Genomic DNA, 20,243 nt, shown 5'->3' on the forward strand with positions numbered 1-20,243 from the left:
TGAGCATTCCAGCCCAACAAGATGTTGCTCTAGGTGATTAGCAGGAAACCCTACAGGAGTCCTCAAAACAAGTGCTTTCTCTTGCTTTAAGGAATTGGCCGTCACTGTCAGCAAAGTAAAAATCTGTGAGGGATGCACACACTTTGGAGTTGTCCCTCATCGAAAAATGTTGGGAGGGAAGTGTTAAAACCTTAACTGACATTGTGGGAGTGCATCTTGCCAGTATGTTCTAACTCTGTTCTAAATAGAGAAAACATAGCAACAGATTTATATCAGAAGAAATTTGTTTATATTTCATTATTAGCAGCCAAAAAACAGATCATGTTAAATAGTGAGACTGAACTCCAGCCAGCCCATAGAAAGCAAACATTTTGCCAGTGGAGAGATACTGAAATGGAACCAATAGTTTGAAACACAGTTGCAGGTTTCCCTCTAAACTCCAGCCTTTTGGAGCAGATGACAGGAGGATACAAGAGGGCCTGGTGCTCCCCTGAGCAAGGTCATGCCTTTCAGTGAATTGCAGGGCGTGACTTAATCACTGGACCCGGAGCATTCACAACAAAAACAAATCAGTTGTTTCATATGGCTAAACGGAATGGGCACTGAATCGTCTTTTAAAATACTTTGATTTGTTCTGCTTTTAATTTGGCTTTATGTATTCGCCAGTGGAAGGGAATTAGCTCTGCCTTGAGTTACACATGTATGCTAACATATACATTGCTTCTCTTTTGTGAAGCATTCCATGCTTTCTATACAGGAGCATCCCAGATGCCTGAAAAGTACAGAAAATAGCCATGTGTCTGGTTCTTGGTGCCTATAACTTCTCCTCTCCCTGTGATTACTGGCCTGGGAGGGAAGTGCAAAATGTCCAGACTTCCCAGTTCCACACTTATGATTTCTGCACAACCTTCTCATCCCAAGGCAGCTTTTTAGAAAGTACCCATAGAATTATAAAGACTTTAAACATACAGTCAGTGCCATCATGGGCACTTTTTATTCAAAGTGTTTTTCGTGTGTTTAATGACTTCTTTCTGTCACAGCAGAGAAGTACAGTTAAGCAAATATAAGGGTTTGAGTATGTACTTAACTTGTGCTTTGCTGTGCATGTGCTGCACCAAATGTTTGCAAAAATACTTGCACTTTAAAAGAGAGAGAAATGCAAGGGTGCAGCCTGTAAAAGATTAATCTTCCTTGAAGGAGTATAGGCTGCTTGACTGTAAGAAAATTAAGTAATTGCTGAAGAGAATAGAACATTTTTCCTGTTATCACAGTTGTGCTGCACATAAAGTCCCATTCTGTATTTCTAGCCTAGATCTATGAAAAGATCAACTAAATACATTGTATTACCACCTTCTGCCTACCCAGTGTTGTTCCTAGCTGCCAAGACAGACTAAATCTTTGCAACTTCTGATCAATAAGTAACATGTTCTGCTTGAGCCATTATCTAGCAAGATCTCCATGCAATAAATTTGGATGAGTTATGGCACCTGTCACCTTAGTAGTAAATAAATTGGTACCATTCATTTTATAAGTTATGGAAAAGTACACTGTCCTTCCTTCTGAAATGTCACATCCAGCAGGGTCTGTAGGGCTTACCTAGCATGGTAACAGGCAGTGTAATTTCTGTTAGCATATATGCTAAGTCATCAGTTAACCATAAGATCTTACTTAACTAAATAAGCTGATTCTAAGTGTTCTCACATCCAAAACTTGCAATGACAGGTTCTTTTGATTTTTATTTGCCAACAATTGCTGTGAGCTACCCGCAAGTTTGCACTAATTGCTATAAATTTGTCTGTGCCTCCTGTAGGTGGGTGGCTGGTCCGTGGTCTGAGTGCTCTGCATCTTGTGGCAATGGATTCCGCCATCGACAACTCACATGTCAACAACTGAAAGCCAACGGCAGCGTGCTGGCATTGCTGCCAGGAGCTTGTACACACAGGGATCGGCCTGTGGGAAGGAAACCCTGCACGGGCCACTCGTGTTCAGTGGGGCCAATACAGACAAAGGGACAGGTAACTTACAGCGTCTGTCTTGAAACTCCATAGATTATAAAAGTGTGTCAGTGTCATAACACCGTTGGCTGAACATCTGTCCTCTTGCACAGGGGAGGAGCTCTGTGGCAGCAGCTGTAATTACCTTTCAGACCAGTCAATTAGAAATCTTGGTTTGGGTTTTTTGTTTGTTTGGGGGTTTTGGTTTTTGGTTGATTGGTTGGTTTTTTGGTTTTGTGTGTGTGTGTTTTGGTTTGGGGGTTTTTTTCATTTTGTGATATCTGAGCAACTTTTATTTGTTGAAGAGTTGACCCAAAACCAGAGTATCAGCTTCAGTATATTTTACAAGCTAAGCCATTATGATGTATTTCATTTTCCAAGCTAGTATATTGCTTTTATTGCAGTCTTATAAGAACACAGGTTGCAAAGCTGTACTTGTGAAGTCCCCAAAAAAGACATATAAATGTGCTTCAACAGCAGTTGCCACAATATTTAGTGCACAGAACAGTTTTCCTGTATTTTCTGTTTCTTCCTTTATGCAGTAAATTTGTGTTCATATTGATACAATTTTTATAATTATTAACATTAAATGGCAATACTATTTACTATTTGATGTGAAAAGTAATGACTTAGAATTACTGTTGCCACATTCCTGATACAGGTTTCAGCAAAGCAAGTTTGTGATTGTCAGAGGTACAAAAAGAATGTTGTAGCAGTAGGGTTATGACCTTATGAGAGCAGACAATGGATTCAGCTTTAGAAATAAGCAGGAAAGTCAGTGTCCTGGTGAAATTCTATGCAGAGAATCCAAAACATCTAGGCTTTATCTGAACTGAGGTGTGATAGGGCTGAAGAAGGAGAAACACAGAGCAAGAATTATGGCTGGGCTGTGTAGCTGTAGTTGAGTAGCTGCCTAGGAGGGTAATTCTGCTGTTATTAATTTGGTTGTTTCTTTTTCTCTCCCCTCACCCTTTTCTCTCTATTTTCAGTGTTCTGGTCGCTGTGTAGGCCACCCTGTAGGTTTACAGCATCGTCATGTTATATGTCAACTTCGTAATGGATCTTTGGTGCCAAACTCTTTTTGTGACGAAAGAAAGAGGTAAACAGTTTGACAAAGTTACAAGTTAGATTCTTCAGACGATCAAATTAAAGGTACAGGATTGTCAGTGCAGTATAAATATGCAAATTCTTTTGTACCAAATACAAGGAAGGAAGGTAGTAACAGTTATGCCTTTGTAGATACTGGATGAATTCAGGAACCCCTGAGTGCAGAGGTTATGCACTAAGAACTTGGAGCATCCAGTATGCAGTTTTCAGGGTCAGTTAAGCTTTCCTGAAGGTAAAACACTTTCTATTCCAGGATTGAGAAACTGGTTTAAAGAAACGGGGCCTTGTCCTTTGTTCCCTCATGAGTGAGAAGGTGTGATGAATGGGCACAAAATGAAATCCAGGGAATTCAACTTAAATATAAAACTGGAACAGGTACCCAGAAAAGTTGTGGAGCCTCTATTCTTGGAGATATTCAAAACACAGAGGTGATCTTGAGCATCCTGGTCTAGTAGGCTGTGCTATGAGCAGGAGGTGTGGGCTAATCAGTTCCAGACACCCCTTCCAGCATCGGGTATGTCATTCTGTGAATAAGGGTTTAGCAAAAAAGCAAATATTTAACTGCCACTTATTTCCCTCCACAGGCCTCCTGTCAGAAGAAACTGTTCTTCAGAGGCGTGTGATGTCTATTGGAGGACAGGCCCTTGGAGGCCTTGCAGTGTGGACTGTGGGAGAGGATTTCAGTCAAGACGAGTGTACTGCATACACAGACAGAGTAATAAACCTGTGGCTGATCAGTATTGTGGATGGAGGAAGAGACCAGTGACCTGGCAACACTGCAATGTCACATCCTGTGGCAGTATGTAAATGTTTATTTAAATATGAGCATAGTAATAGTTTGTAGCAGTTATATTAGAAAGTGACTCACAGTTGTACACTAATGATTCTGCAAGCATTTGATTGTACATCAAAGGTAAAACTATCCTCTCCAAGGAGCACTTCATAATCCTGGGGTTACTTTTCTCTAAGTAGGCCAGTTTGATATTAAAGCCTCAAAAGCACTTTTAGAAACAGGATATTTAGGAAGTTGTTTTTTTGCAAACTTCCCTACATGACTGTGCCAGTTGTGACTCACAGGTCTCTGAGCAAGCTGTTAATTCCTCCAAGATGGGGTAGTGTTCTGAAGCAGACAATAAGTAAATGAATGCAGTGAGATCACACCTCTTGTGACCTTGTTTAGCTTTGAATTCACTGTTGCTAGGAATGCACAGTAAAATAATTACAAAGCTACCAGGAATCCATCAGTTGTTTACAATTACAGTGACAAGTTCTGCTGTTTCTCTTTTGTTCATTATAAAGCCTTGTAATGTCTAAATATATTTTTCAGAAGGCGAATGCAAGGATACAACTCACTACTGTACATTTGTAAAGCAACTAAAGTTATGCTTGATAGACACCTACAAACAAAGATGTTGTCAATCATGTCAAGAAATGTAAGTCCTCTATGGCAAGTTCATGATGCTGCAGTGAAGAGATGAGAAGAGAGGTCCATTAATCTAACATGCTTGAAGTATATACTTGTAAAAGAGACATTAGTTGTAACAATTAAATGGAAACGTGGGGCTAATGAAAAAAACAGTATTACAGATTGATGTGCTGGACAGGATATTTTTTCTGGGAACTTTTATTATTCACTCTTTGCAATGGAACTTTTAATGTTTTAAACATTTTTGTTTCTGGATTAGCAAGATCATGGCATATCATCTGTAAAATTTTACAGGCCATCACATTATAATTTTATCAGGGGGAAAAAAGCATTACCTAAAAACAGCAGATAGGGTTTACTGTCCTTAACTTAAGAGAAAATGTCACAAAAATACTTTGAGAAATTTTGCAGCAACTATTGACCCCTAGGTTTTCAATTTTTTTATTATATTTAACACAATTTTTAAATTTATAGAAGCTGTGGCTTGTAGTTGTAAAATTTTTGGCAGCAACCTCATTTTCATAAACAGCTTGAGCTGAAGGGTTGATCTCACAGGATATGTTTTACTGATATTAGCTGTGAGATGGATACACAGAAGTACATTCAATTTTTCATGCTTGTACTTATGTGTATGCAGTAAAAGACACTATAGATGCTAATACAATTTTCAAAGCTGTTTTGAATAAATGAGGTGTCATTTTTTGTTGTTTCTATTCTAATTCCAGTCTCTGAAGTACGATTGAAGTTCTGGCACGATTACACTTCAGTACTGATAATAAATTAGACAGAAGGCTTCCTTGTCAGAGCTGTGAAGGAAACTGTGATCACTGTTCTCTTGCACATCAAGTCAAATGGGGAGCCAATAACTGGCCAAACATGGCTGTCAGATTTCCTGTCTTGAATAATCATTTTATTTTTCTCCATTAATGGGGAAAAATGTCCAAGGAGGAATTATTAATTATGAAGATAAACAAGTGAAAGAAGCTTATTTTGAGCAGTTTCCATCAAGATGACTTTTCATCATGACCATTAACCATCGGAGTCTTTTGCAAGTTGATAAATTCTTATTATGATATTCCTGGCTAAATTATTTTCCATATTGCAGATTGTCTGATTTGGGCTGTAAGCAGAGGGAACCCCACAGGAGGCAGAAAATAAATGTTTTTTTTTCTTTTGTAGTTTCCAAACTACTGCTCATATTGGAGGCCTGAGTGCTTGCATTGACTTGGCTCTTGTGTTACACCACTGAGCTGTTCCAGGCTGGCGAGCGGGTGTGCTGTTAGAGCAGTTCCTACACAGCATTCCTGCACAGGGTTTGCATCACTGAAAATTAGGTTAGCACTACTGTATAGAAAATGTTTAAGGTGGACTGTTGAGTCCAGGGCTGACTGCAAGGAGAGGATATTCCTGATCATTACCTTTAAAATCAGCAATGGGTCTTGATTGTTTAAGCCGTTTTTTTAAATTAAAATAAAACATTTGTAAGATACTTTTGTAGATATTTATTGTCTGATTTAAAAGTGCAATATTTTGTTTTGTACAGTGTTTAATAAAGATTTTTGGACGTATATTTTTTCTTATTACCAAAATTTCTTATTCATGTTTTCCCTTTATATTTAAAGTTTTCAAATGTTAACACATAGCATTTTTTGTTGCGTTAACTCTGTCTTTAAGTATGCATGCTATACAGAAGCAGTGCTGTAAATGTTTCTTATTGCAATTGGCATGACATTCCTCTGTAGATTTTATTGCTTCTCCAGTAACTGAAGATTTTAGCTTTCTTGAACGTAGTTTTGATATTTCTGAAATAAAGTATAGTTTGATTATTCAACACTGTGATTACCCAGAGATTGTTTATCACCGTGATTTTCATGGTAGCCATGCTTTCATTCTTTGTTATTTTATCAGCTTCCTATGTCCATCATTCTGGGATTTTTTCAGAGCCTCAGTTCGTATTTTTAACAGCTTATCAGACAGATTCTCAGCTTCACTACAGTCTGGTTTGCACTACTGTTAAAAGATAACATAGATGTAACCTGAGTGAAAAAGAAGGAAGAGAATTTGCCAAAATTCAAACAAGTCAGCTCTGATTCACTGAAATCTAGAATCAGGATTTTGTAAAAGGTGGAATAAAGTTACATTTCTCTGCTGGGCCTTCACCAAGCAGGGTTCATTTAGATCCTACAGAACAGCTCCATGTTTTATATTTAGTGAGTGGTGAAAATAGCTACATGAAAAAGAAGTTGTTTCAGAATATCCAATATAGGTAATAGTCATTAGAAAGAAGAGTCTCATAAACAGTATGAACAATAAAAGCTTTTAAAAAATTTTATTAAATAGAAATTAAATGTCTAGCAGTGGATGGTGGTGTTCCAGAGTTATCCTAGATGGTAATATTGGCAAAGGTGCACGGGTCTGTTTAATTTTCCTTTGGTTCAGCAGTGCATTCCCTTTTTGCAGTCTCGAAAACAAAGTAAAGATTCTGTGCAGCCTGCTGCTGTATGGCAGAGTGCATGGAAAGCTCTTCTAGAATAGCAACTGAATCCATGAATAACTTCTCTGCTTTTACATCTTGGTTTAGCATGACATCATAAAATGCTTTTTTAACAGCTGTTATTTTGGAAAAATATTAGTTTTCCAGCCTGCTCTTCATTGGATCTGCATTTCAATAACATGTTGCTTATGAAAAACTTGATATCAAGTATTGAATACTGTCTGAAGGTTTATAGTATCATTTGATGCTTTTTCTGGAAGCACCATCAATATGTTGTGGCTCTTTCAACTGTAAAGTAATAACGACTTCTCTCTTTCACTATTAAACTTAGGAGAAAACATTAAGGACAAAATGAAAGGCAATATCCCCCTCCACCCTAAAAGTCTTTAAACGCATCTGCAGAGGAACTGTTAAATGTATCTGAATATGCCCTCCACTTCCTCTCAAAATTTTTGTACCGTGCTGGTAGGTGGCAGCAAATTACTTTCCATAACTTAGGGGAGGGAAGTGACTTCAGAACTGAAAAAACAGCTGTGTAAATTAAAAAAAGCATCTGGGCTCACTCACAGACTCAGAGGAAGAGCCATTTGGATCAGCACATGCAGGCACACGTAACTTCATGGATTCAGATTGCATTTCTCCCTCCCTAGGAAAGAGAGCTGGAAGGCATTAGGAGCTTCTGTAAACTGCTCAAGAGGTACCAAGGTTGTGTGTAGGATATGGACCTGAGTAGATGTAACTGTGCAAAGGTTTGACTTTGTTGTTTCCTCATCTGTGGCCAGACAGAGATTGACTAAAAGGGGTGTTCATAAGTTTTTCTTCTGTGGTAAAGGAAGATGACAACGAGCTGGACTTTTTCCTGTCCTACTTTTAGGATCTCACAGATTTACATTGTTCTTGTTCATTCACAATCTGAGGGACATGAATAATCTTCGGAGAGAAAAGTATAACAATTGCTGTTTCATTAACAGAATAAGTCATATTACAAAACACAGTATGAAAGAAGAATTGTCTGAAAGTGACTGACGCTCTAATGATGTCTGGATCTCTCTCATGCAATGCTTTTTTGCACAGCTGATATGTCCAGTTCAGCTTTCTTGCTTTCATATGACCAAGTTCCTGCTTTAAAAATGTTTCTGTCGTTGCTCTTAGCCCTTTTATGACTGATTTTGTTTATGAAGTACAGGCACATAATTCTGCAGAACTCTGTTCTACACCATTAGGCGTAAGATATGCAATACTGAGAAAAAAATCATACTGGAGTACTGTGATAGAGCAGGATAATACAGTTAATCATAGAACTATTAATTGGTTCATTTAGATTCCCCAAAATCAACTAAGGATATACAGAGAAAATACTAAATATCTCATACAGAAGCATAGTCATATAAAATGTCTGTAAAAAATTTGGTTTCTGTGTATTTGGAACAAGCAATTCTTTGAAGAGCAGACAGACTGAAGCCAGGCTGTCTACAGATTTTTGCATCTTGGCTGATATTTCTTTTTTTAACTGAGTTTACACTATTTTCTGTTATCTCTACTTACACCTGTACAGTTTTCTGCCATTTTTTCCTTCAGACTGCCTCTGCAGTGAACTCTGGCAGTGCTAACCAGCTGTTTAGCTTTAAAGATCAGAGAGCAGGATCAAACTATGGTGGATGTTAACCTTTTGAGCCTGATTCTCTCTGCTTCCCCACCATCTACGTTAGAAATTAAAAAAAAAAAAAATCTTTGCAATCTCATTGTGAAATTTGATTGAATTTGTACACTGGGTTTAAAAATTACTTAACTGCTGAGGACACATGCACTGAGGGTTTCAGTGTGGTCAGAGCTTTGCATGAGTTTTGTTACTTTAGGAAGTAAGGCTGAAAGAGCATGATCAGGGAAATAAGAAAACAGAGTCTAATGATCTGCTTTTGGTGTTTGAATGGTTTCAACTACACGTACAGAAAAAGACCAAGGTTACTACTTGTTGATTGCTACCAGAAATTACAGTGTGACCTTTATATTCACTTTAGAATGGAATGAAGGAAAAGTAACTATGACTAAAGCTAAACCCAGGTTTTTAGAAATGTGTCATGGCATTCTATCTTGTGATTTGGGCAGCAAAATGTAAAGAAGAAGACTTTATCAGATTACTGAGATTATTACTGATTACTTAGATTATTATAGATAGCATTATTTGCTTTCTGTAAAGGACATTACCATCAAAAGACACTTGCTATTTCACAAATACAATCATTTGGTTGCAGAAAATCTGGAAGAATTAAATGTGCAATACATATGCTTGACATGGAGCATAATGATATCTGAGAATTCAAGGAAATCAGAATGTACAATCAAAAAAAGGACAGATACTATGTAAGATGTAGTATTCCTGGAGCATTTGGCAAACCTTTATTGGTCTTGTAATAAGCTTCTGGTTTTGCTTTGGTTTTCTTCAAACTTCTAAAAGCAAAATTTACGTTATTTGCTTTCAGTGTTATTTAAAGAAAAACTGAACAAGTTGGATTCCGATTTTTTCACCAGGGTGCTTGAAATATTGCACTTCAGTATTATGTCACAGCTACTTCGTTTGGAATAGGATTACAATTTGGCTCGGAGGGTTCTGGACTCAACCGGCGGAAGAATTGGTGACCCTGAGAATCTGTGTTTACATAGACATAACCCAGGTTAGAGGGATGATGTGCGGGGCAGATCTCTGTTTTCTTTGGAGTGTAATCTATGCGATACAGAGTTTCATCTTGAAAAGGAACTGCATTAAGACCTACAGAATGTACAGGTTTGCAACTTTGAGCTGGAGTGCCCTGAAGTGGTATGAAGTGAGATCTGAATGTAGTTAAATCAGCAAATTTTCCCGTGGGTCTTGGAATTTCTTGTTCTTTCTTAATAAGCCCTCGCGGGCAGATGCTCCAAGGTTTAAAGTCTTCTCTTGTAGTAGTGTTCCCTTGAAAAGGTGCATTGATTCTTCTTCCATGAGGTGGTCTTATTGGGGCAGCAGGACAAATCTTATGTGAAATGTAGTCAAGACGGTTCGTGGAGTTAAGATCCATCTTGTCTGTGGGTGGAACGTACTCTCTGGGTTTGCGGAACTCAGGCAAGGAAACCAGCACTGGCTGATAACGATCCTGGAATTCAGTGGTTCCACTAAAAGGAGCATCAGATCCAACTTTTCTATGTTCGGGCTTGCAGCTTTTTGCCTGTTGCCCAGGTATCCCTTTGAAGTCTCTCTGGTGCGTTGTGAGATCTTCAAAGGGTTGGTCGCATGGCTTGTACTCTTCCCTTGGTCTTACGAATCGTGGTTCAATCTCATGAACAACATAAGCAGTGCGATGGATGGTGTTCCCATCGAAAGGCCCATCTGGCAGCTTGACTGCAGAAGGTTTAAAACTTTCTGGGGGATTCGGTTCCCTAGGAATGTAGTCATCTTGAAACGTGGAAGGATTTCCAAACCTCTCTGTAGGTGGCTGGTACGTCCGCTCCACCTTACAAGATTCCGTTCTTTGAGCTTCCCATAACCTATAGTCATCTGTAAGGCAAAACCGAAATTCCACCATACAGGTGTTCTTAAGACTATTCCTTTAAAATTAAGACAAATTCTTCTGGTATTAAATCTTGCAAAACAAAGAAAATGGATGTGAGAATGATAATTTTATCTGCATGTTTGTGATATGGCAAAACTGTCTTCTATTATAGTGTGTAATTAAAACAGACAGAATTGTACATGATGCCTTGTTTTGACTATTTTCTCAAGGAAAAAAATTTTGCATGTGCTTATTTAGTGTGTGCTTTATACAGAAAATAGCCCTGTACAAGTTTTATATACAATATCTTCCATTTTACTTAGAAGTTTATGCAAGTATACAAGAGTGAAAGGAACCTTATAGGTCAATGGGTCATGTTCACTACTGCTTGATAGAATCATCTCTTAATTTCCATATCAACATTACATCCTTTTAAAGCTTCTTGGGATTTTTGTTTTCTTTGCCAGACTGTTCTGCTATAGTTACAAAACTTACCAAACTTACTGCCCAGTCTAAACTTCTTCACAGGCACTTGAAATCATTTTTTTGGGTTGCAATTCCTGTACTTAGTTTCAGTGCTTTTTCACTCCTTCATCCTTACTCCCTGTTTCATGTTGCTAACATGCATTTTAAATTTTAAAAAGCAATTGCATGCTGTCTAAGTTGTGTGCTGGGACAAGGCTAATTTATTCATTATTTGCTAACTTACTACTTATGTGCATGCTAAATAGAAATATTTACATTTCCTTGTAACTATTTACAATTAATAAATATAAATAGAATGTATTTACATAAATGCATTTCTGTCTAGCAGAGGCCTAAGCTTGAAGAAGCTAGTGCAGTACAACTGATTTTAAAGAGACTATTTTCTTACATTTTATCCTTCCAGCTCTTCTGTCACTGCACTCTCTCCTCTGCTCATTTCACACCAAGAATTCTAACTTCCTGTTTTAATACCCACATCTGATCCTTTTTATTTCAACTATCTCTTTGATACCAATGGTATTGTAATGTGGAACATCTTGATTTTCAGTAGATTGTGTCTTGTAATTTATTTCTACTTACTTTTAACTGGCTAAAATGCAGTACATGTAACAAATTCAGTAACACATGTATAAAATTCTCTAGTGGTGTAAAGTTTATCAAGGTCACTTCCCAGAATGACATAAAAGGAGATTTAGCTCCTTTATGCTGACTGTTGTAATAGAATAATTTGTGTCAAGACAGATCCTTACTAGGATGATATATACACAAGCTATAACATACACAAGCAGAAATCCAAAATCCACTTTTGACCTACTCTGTGGCAAAATATGTCACATGAACTAAAACTAACTGAAAGATATATTGCACTCTAATTACAATCCACTTTTGCCTGAGACAGCCTAACCAAGTGTATGTTAGAATTTCCTTCTAGCCAAGAAAACCTCAGAGAGGACTTTTCGTTTAGAACCAATGAACATCACCCCCGAACAACTGGAGTGCTCAACATTTTAAGGCATTATGACCTGCTTTCTGTTATGTCTTACTCTGTCCCAAACTAACAAATCCAGTTTCTAATGTAGATTATTCAGAATACTCCCTTCATCTTGGTTATTTCTCTTTCTGTAGGTGGCATATCTCATTACCTCGATAGGTTGGTATGGTATCCAATTTTGCATCTGTAGTGTGTTTTCTCTCTCGAGGTCTTGCTAATGTCACTGGTCCTACTTTATGAGGATTATAATCTCTCTGGTATATGGTCCCCAGGTCAATCTTTCCCGACTTTGGTCTATATTCTGCTGGTGCCCGAAAAGGTCTCTTCACAACATCATATGGTAAATAATCAGTTCTGAAGTGGGGAAAAAGAAAAGACTGGTTAAAAAAACTTACTTTTTTTCCCTGAAGAAGTCAGGTTTTTTCCACTATATGGAAAAATGACAGCTTAAGATGTTTACTCTGAAAAATCATCCTGATGTCATATGTTAGAGGGGTAGCACAGAGGGAAGCAAACTATAGTACATAAATTCAAGGGGCTCTGATGCATGATAGAGCCTTTTTTCAAAGGTAAATGGTGAAGCAACTTTTTCAACACTCTGAATCTCATACACAGGTTAAAAATATTATTTAAAATATCTGAAAGGAGACTTAGAAAGTTGCTGTAATTTTGCAAAGAAATGATCCAGGAAGCAGAAGCAGAGCAAAGCTCAAACTACTATGAGGGGTAGCATTTACTAATGGCATGAGGAGAATGGAATATAATCAGAAACATAATTCCACTGTTTTTATATGGGCACATTACATTAAAGGGGTGTATTATATATATATGGGTGTCTAAACAGTCCATACAGTACATGACCAATCTGACAGAATGGCATTTGGGTTTTTTATTTATGTCTGTTTTTTAATAAACAAAGAAGTTTCACCCGTTGCCCTCATAGCTTAAAAGAAAAATAATAACGGAAAAAGTAAAGGTTGGTGTGGCTGTCACATCACTAACAATGAATAAGTGATATCTTTTTCTCTTTGAAAGATGCTCTTTAATTCTGTAAGCTTAACATCAGAGTCTGTGCACTGACAGAACTCCTAAACCCCTTTACAGCTTGCTTTCTTGAAAGTAATAATTTAGAACTATGAATAAAAAAAAAAATCCTTTTTCTTAAGATTTCATTTTCCCACTATCTCAGATTCCACATGTGTATTACAGAAAGTTCCCCAGCTTGCCAGCTTTTCAGGCTCCACAAGACCTAGATTTCCTAAAGAGGCTGAAAATGAAGACAAAAATTTTACATTATCTTTACAGGCTAAAGGACGCTGTAAATAACACAAATCTTTCTGTACGCGGGCTTCGCTATTTTTTACCACCTTTCTGTGGCAGCCGTATTTCTGCACTCAAAATCTATCCCTTAAATATGCAAAAAGCGTAAAGGATGCAACGGTTGCATTTTGAGAAGACAGCAGTGCAATGTTTAGTTCCCCCCCTTAAAAAAAGAAAGCATGAAAAACTTCACAGAGCAGTGGTAAAACGCGTTGCTTCAAAATATTTACTTAAATATGGAGATCCCATCCATTTTGCCGCGGTGCTGTTGGAACTCAGGTTTCGGCTTACAGCTGCTGGGCGGGCAGATGTTGCCATAGCTGGGGTAGTTGTCCACATACTCGGTTCTGTGGCTCGGTGGCAGCCCATCGTCGTAAATCTTCGTGCGTTTGTGGCAGCAGCGATGGCGCCTGGGCAAAACACAGCGGGGGAGATCAGTCGGAATAGTTTCGTTGCAGGGGAAAACCCACACACCATCTACTGGGAGTGAGTAACAAATGGGGAGGATCGAACAGTGTCAGTAGGTTTGGTTTAAAATCTTAGTTCTGAGTGAGAAAACCACAAAATGTTGATGGCTGATGGCACAGGTCCCAGAGCACAGTACACTAATACATCAATAAAACCAGTATCAGATGTGAGTTAGTCCTTGGTACAGAGTACAAGGGATGGATAGAGTTGAACTCAGTCCTCTCAATGATGCTATCACCAGGATGGCTTTTCTCTCTTTTCTTTAATCTTTCTCGATATTATTAGTTTTACTTGTAAAGATCGCTAACTCCATTTCTTGTCTCATACTGCCTCTTTTTTACTGTATTCCCTTATCACTTGTCTTTTTATTTCTGTACATCTCACCTATTTTCACCACTATCGTTAATACTTTCTGACTAAAATTTTAGTGGTGTGGAATCTCTGGTGTTCTGCAGACCATTTCTGACTTTTAACCCCTTTTTTCTCCAAGGACTGACTGAATTCTATCCCAAATCCATGTTTATTTAGAAGTAAACATCTCTTTTTCTTAATAGGTTTTATTTCAATTACACCTGCTTGTCACTGATGCCTAAATCAATGACACCGTTGTGCTCAAAGGTATACCATGACAATTCTTTACTTACACCTTGTTGTTTTGCATAAATGACTCATAAAATTAAAATTTACATGTTATTATTGTTTTGAAAATCTTGTTATATTCATTCTAATTTGCATAAAACCCATCTCTCTGGCTGAAGTGATTGTTGTTTGAGCTCTCCCTCAAGGAAATATGTAACAAAAGATCTTCCTCCTTCTGGCTGACAACTTGCAATACTGGTTCAGATAATAGCAAAAGGAAAAAACCAGTAAATAATTTTTCAAATAAAAAGTATTGTAAAATTCTGTACGTGAAAAGCAAAAATATCTAAAAACCCAGAAGGGTAAAAGTGTACAGCTCTGACTGAGTACAAATGAATTCAAGTCTCAGGAAGGTAGATATCCAAGGAATAGTTCAAAGGTATGTGGAGAAATTTAGCTAGTACTCACTACCAAAAAGGAAAACAATAAATTAAAGCAAGGTAAAATGGAATACAGAAACAGACACGAAGGACTCCTGTTGGGAAAATGGAAAAATGAAAATGGAAAAACCACTACAAGAAGTTATCTGAGACTGGAGATCCTAAAGCTGGGATTAGTTTGTGCTGCCTGAATTTGCCAGCTCAGTAGTTCAAAAAATGAGAAATGAAGTAGCCCTGTCTAAGAATCCAGATCCTTTCAAAGCCCAAGGTCCTTACTCCTTTTCAATCAAGTCAAGTAACAATTGAGAGACCTTTTCAGAACATAGAAGGAAAAGGAAAAAGGAAGAAGAGGGCAAGAACCGGAAAGGTAGGAAAACAAGGAGGTAAGTGTGTGCTATTTCTCAGCACAGTGTTTGCTTGTCATTACATTTGTCATGAAACTCAGTTTTCACCTTTGTAATGTTTTTTTCAGAAAGTATAAACAGCATATGCTGTGTCACAGAGCTTCTAAAAGTAACAGCTATGCAGAAACAAAAAACACTGGATGCTTTGAAAGCTAGTTGAAATATAGGTTATCAAATTATAATGTTCTTTGTGTATTTTTTTGGCATAAAATTCAAAGGAGTTTGAAACAAACACTATTCGTCTGCAAAAACTTCACTGTGACAATCTTCAGTTTGCCATATGCTGATCCAGACCAATCATCAAACAAAAAAGCCTCCTCTGCTCTGGTGTCACCAGTCTTTAAGGACTTAACTCTGAATATTTGCAAAGCAAGGTTGTCAGTGTTGCTGAATGGACATGCTACAAACAGAAACAGACACCAGAAAAATAATTACTTGCAGAGTGAGCCTGTAGTTCTTGGTAGATTTAACCCAGAAGTGGAAGTTATCTACTCTCTCTCTCCAAGAAAAGAGATTTTTGCAATTTTATTAGAATTCTTTGCTGATCTAAAAATGTCCTTCATCCCAGTCATTTCTAGTATATGAAATAATTCTGAGCAGACTCTATGTACAGAATTACTTTGAATCAGATGAGACTGCTGAGGAAGATCCTCCATCCTACTCTGTGCTGTGAAAGTACTTCCAGTGGGCCTAAATAGCAACGTAAAATTACCTTAATATCAATGTGAATTTGACTTGGAGAAGAGATCAGGGTATTTTTGGTAAACTGATAAATCTACTTCAGGATGTTGTCCAGCAGCTAAAGCAAAAGTTTTCATTTAGATACTAACTTTATATAGGCCATCACAATGCTACAAATCCTCAGAGAAGACAGATTGCAGCTCTGATAAATGAAATATGTTTGGCCAGTCCTTGAAACACTGATTATTTTTAACTTGTTGTTCCCTGTATTTATCTTAATTTCAACCCCAGAGTTACTGATAATTCAAACTAATTTGGTGAGAATGTGCCTTTTCCCATGACTGACTGGTGCCTGCTTTGATGGATTATTATTCTTTCTCTTCTTTGAGGGAGACCAACTAACTTGTGGCTTGCATAAGGTCTGAATAGAATCTCAGCTAACTAGAAGTGACAGTGTATGAGCTCTCTAGTGCCAAATGCTGTTGTTCTGGTTATTTTAATAGAATGCTGGTGCATTTCACTTATTTAGGGCCTGGCATACATACATTTGTTTTTATGCAATGCTAGATAGACCCTTGAAATTTTCCCACAAATCCTTTTCCTCCCAGAGAACTAGACTAATAATGAGAAAAGTTTAATGTTTATCATAATAAAAAACTTATTAAAGCCCTCCTTCCAACTCAAAACTTTTATTTTTTAACTGACAGTACACATGCTGTGGTCTGAAAGACAGAAATGATGGATGGACACTATTTTTGGGAGTTATCTACTTTCCTAATGTTGACAGGAGATCTGGTCGGTTTTATTGGGGGTTTGTGTTATTTCCATGTGGTCAGTATGATGGCTTATTTTAGAGATATTTTAGAGAGATCTTCCTCTTTCCTTCTAACTTACATTTATTCCAGAATCTAGATCTTTATGATAATGATAACAAAAGTCCAGTAAGTGAGGGGTAGCTGACAGATTGAGAAGATAAAGCAGTAGTTTATTTTTGTACCTCAAAACTAAACTTTTATGCTTTTGTAAGCACCTTTCATGTATCTTTTATGCTTTTGTATGCATCTTTGTATACATCTTATGTATCTTTTATAGCAGACAAATACTATTCTTGAGTGCAGAGAGGTCATCTCCCACAGAGGCTTTTTTCTTCTTTGGAAGCCAGATTTTACATCCTGTATTAGAGAAGGCAGAATAAAGTTCTGTTGTACTGGCTTTTCTCCCTGTATTTATAAGTTTTTTTAGTTTTTTTTTTTCTTCTGGGAAAAGCTAGGAAAGATTGTTTCCTGTTATTTTATTATTTAGAATTAAGCAGTAATTTTATGTCCACAAAATTTTCTGCAAATAGCTAAATGATAATTTGTACAAAACATTAGATCTTTATATTTGCTTTGAAATCTCTTCTAGGATGTTTATGCATTCCAATATCCAGGTAACACTGCCAAGTGACCAGCCTTCCCCTAAAAACAGAAACACTATACACTGAAGCAAACACAATGTGCTGCCTAAACTAATAATGGCTTAAGATTCTATTGACTGTAAAAACTTCAGTGATGTTTGTTTTAAACCACAAGCTTTCTGCATGTTTAATTCAATTATTTGTATTATTAAACTAGGTTTTTGGATTGAGAATTTTCAGTTGAGTTAAACCTTATTTTGTGCTCTCTCATTGTGTTATCTCACCATCTTTATACTTGAGCCTAAGCCAGATTTGTTATCTCATCATGAAAACAATGCTTTCCAACTCTTCATTAATCTAGGACTTTTGAAACAATTTTATGGGGCAAAATTCGCCAGAGTCTCAGCCAAAAATAACGTGAGGAGCTTTGCTCACTGCCTGCCTCTGATCTCTGTCTACAGATTAGAAAAAAGGTGGCTCATGAACAGATAGACAGACTTCCCCCACAGAAACATATGAGGAGTGTGTCTGCTGCAGACCTTGATATGAAACCTGTAGTTCATGGTACCCTTTGCTGCCATAGGGTTGGCCCAGTACTCCAAAAAAAAATTGAGCCCATTCTTTGGATCTTACTATGATTCTTCTTGTATGTAGTTGTTAGATCTTTTTTTAATACTGAAGACTGAATCTTTGAATCATATGATGATTATTTTTCTGGTTTTGGTTTGGTTGTTTGGGCTTTTTTAAGAAGAAATTAGGAGAAGAAATTGAAAATATTAACAGTTGTGACTGATACCTATAAACATATAGCTGAATTTTGTGAGGTTGAAGTCCCTTATTATTTTGAGAAACCTGACTTGTGAATTTTTTTCCCTATGGCATAAATAATATTGCTTATAGACCTGAAATAGTAATTTTAAACAAAAAAAGGTCTACTGTACCCTCTTGTGCCAGCCTCCCTGGGCCAAAGAGGCTATAGGACAATGATGAACTGTTTCTCTCTATGTGGGACCATTGAATGTGAAGAAGTAGTGGTGTTTCACTTCACAGTGGTGAGTGCTACTGGGTGTGAGGGCAGAAAGGCAGATCTAATAAACCTCTCTTAAAGGCTGCAGTGCTTGCACAGGTTTCTTACAAGGCTGTGAGAACTCATCCAAGGGTTCCTTTCGTGCAGTCCTTCAATGGGAGCTGGCTTTATGGAAAAGACTGATCCTGACATTTAGTTTGGGTGGCTTTCAAAGATTCTCTCCATTGTGTTCCATTTTAGTGCATTTAAGATCTTCTTTTACCCCTACCCGATTTAAATGTAAACATACTGCTTCATATTTACTGAGAAGATCCCTTTCTAGAAAAGAGGGAAGCCTGAAACTGTTGAAATGGGGCTGTTACTCATTTTCCACCTTCCCACTGCAAAAAATATTAGCTGTGACCAGGCAAGGGACCCCCACGTAACCCAGGGTGTGTGAGGGAAGGTGAGATCAAGGGTGACTTTGTGGGGTGGGCCCGGAGTGCTGAGTGGCCCCACTGCCACCTCCTGGGGGAGGACCCCCACCCTGCTGGGGCCCTGAGGCCCCATCACCCTCCCCACTCCCCGGTGGCCTGGGGCACTGCTCACAGAATTAGCCAGGTTGGAAAAGACCTCTGAGATCATCAAGTCCAACCTGTGACCAAACATCACCATGTAAACTAGACTGTGGCACCAAGTGCCACATTCAGCCTTTCCTTAAACACCTCTGGAGACAGTGACTCTACCGCCTCCCTGGGCAGTTCATTCCAATGTCTAGCCATCCCTTCTGTGAAGAAATTCCTCCTAATGTCCAACCTAAACCTCCCCTGGCACAGCTTAGGGCTGTGTCCTCTTATCCTGTCACTTGTTGCCTGGGAGAAGACAATGTCCCTACCTGGCTACAATCTCCTTTCAGGGAGTTGTACAGAGCGATAAGGTCACCTTGAGCCTCCCTTTCTCCAGGATAAACAACCCCAGCTTCCTCAGCTGCTCCTCATGGGACTTGTGCTCCAGACCCTTCACCAGCCTCATTGCCCTTCTCTGGACTCCCTTCCAGCACCTCAATGTCCTTCCTGAATTGAGGGGCCCAGAACTGGACACAGCACTTGATGTGTGGCCTCACCAGTGCCGTGTCCCTGGTCCCGCTGGCCACACTGTTCCTGACACAGGCCAGGAGCCATTGGCCTTCTTGACCACCTGGGCACACTCTGCCTCATGATCAGACGCTGTCAAACAGCACCCCCAGGTCCTTTTCTGCTGGGCCACTTTCCAGCCGCTCTGCCGCAAGCTTGTAGCACTCCATGGGGTTGTTGTGACCCAAGGACAGGACCCGGCACTTGGCCTTGTTGGACATCACACCGTCGGTCTCGACCCATCGCTCCAGCCCGTCCAGGTCCCTCCGTAGAGCCTTCCTGCCCTCCAGCAGATCGTGGTGCCGTCCGCGAATCTGCTGGGAGCGGAACCTACTCACCCGCAGGAGCAGATCTCACACAGGCAGCGCGGCGGCCCCATCCCCGCTGCGGCCGCCCCGGCCGGTAACCAAGGACGCCGCGTCCCGTGGCAACGGCGGCACCGCGGGGAGCGGCCCCGGCCCGGCTTCCGTCCGGCGTCACGGGGCGGGATCGGGAGCGGCGCCGGGACGGGTTTCCGGGAGCGGCGCCGGAGCGAGCGCAGGTGAGTGTTCCCCGCTCCGGGAGGGGCGCGGGGGCAGCAGGGCTGACTCCCCGCTTCCCCCGCCCCGGTGCCGGCGCAGCCCTCGCCCCGGGGCGGTCTGTGCCCCCCTCCCGGGGCACTGCGGGGCCGGGGAAGCCCCGGGGGCAGCGCGGCGGTGCCCGCTGGAAGGGGCGGCAGGGGAGGGCGGACCGCGGCCGGAGGGTGACCCGTGAGGTTTGTGCCTGTCCGGGCTCAGTGTTTGTCCCCAACCAAG

General features: G+C 39.4%; 3 protein-coding genes across 7 annotated transcripts in view; 2 read left to right on the forward strand and 1 right to left on the reverse strand.

The window, feature by feature from the left end:
- ADAMTSL3 (ADAMTS like 3) overlaps positions 1–6,358 on the forward strand; it is a 174,663-nt gene extending 168,305 nt beyond the window's left edge. For all 5 annotated transcript variants that reach the window (XM_064668927.1, XM_064668926.1, XM_064668929.1 and 2 more), the window contains 4 exons: positions 1,811–2,015; positions 2,984–3,093; positions 3,686–3,900; positions 4,429–6,358. In XM_064668927.1, coding sequence (XP_064524997.1) covers positions 1,811–2,015; positions 2,984–3,093; positions 3,686–3,900; positions 4,429–4,538 — 640 coding nt within the window. In that variant the 3' untranslated portion in view covers positions 4,539–6,358. The remainder of the gene's footprint in view (positions 1–1,810; positions 2,016–2,983; positions 3,094–3,685; positions 3,901–4,428) is intronic.
- A 3,030-nt stretch (positions 6,359–9,388) lies between these two features.
- On the reverse strand, positions 9,389–19,942 carry SAXO2 (stabilizer of axonemal microtubules 2). Its single transcript, XM_064668933.1, has 4 exons — positions 19,788–19,942; positions 13,573–13,752; positions 12,174–12,376; positions 9,389–10,550 (listed from the first exon to the last, which is right to left on the reverse strand). Exons 1-4 carry the CDS (start codon positions 19,826–19,828, stop codon positions 9,577–9,579), a joined length of 1,398 nt encoding a protein of 465 aa, XP_064525003.1. The 5' UTR covers positions 19,829–19,942; the 3' UTR covers positions 9,389–9,576.
- Positions 19,883–20,243, forward strand: part of EFL1 (elongation factor like GTPase 1) — a 69,235-nt gene continuing 68,874 nt past the window's right edge. Inside the window, exon 1 of the mRNA XM_064668931.1 lies at positions 19,883–19,990. The gene's annotated coding sequence lies outside the window, so the exon portion shown is untranslated. The remainder of the gene's footprint in view (positions 19,991–20,243) is intronic.

Source organism: Pseudopipra pipra, chromosome 12 (genome assembly GCF_036250125.1).
Source record: "Pseudopipra pipra isolate bDixPip1 chromosome 12, bDixPip1.hap1, whole genome shotgun sequence".
In the NCBI taxonomy this organism is placed as follows: domain Eukaryota; kingdom Metazoa; phylum Chordata; class Aves; order Passeriformes; family Pipridae; genus Pseudopipra; species Pseudopipra pipra.

What these genes read in the sequence shown, in the direction of transcription:
- SAXO2 (XM_064668933.1), bottom strand. Translation starts at nt 19,828, where the DNA reads ATGGGGCCGCCGCGCTGCCTGTGTGAGATCTGCTCCTGCGG. An exon ending in GATGGGATCTCCATATTTAA is followed by an intron (nt 12,377 to 13,572) that starts GTAAATATTTTG and finishes TCCCCACTTCAG; the next exon opens with AACTGATTATTTACCATATG. An exon ending in TACCATACCAACCTATCGAG is followed by an intron (nt 10,551 to 12,173) that starts GTAATGAGATAT and finishes TTTGCCTTACAG; the next exon opens with ATGACTATAGGTTATGGGAA.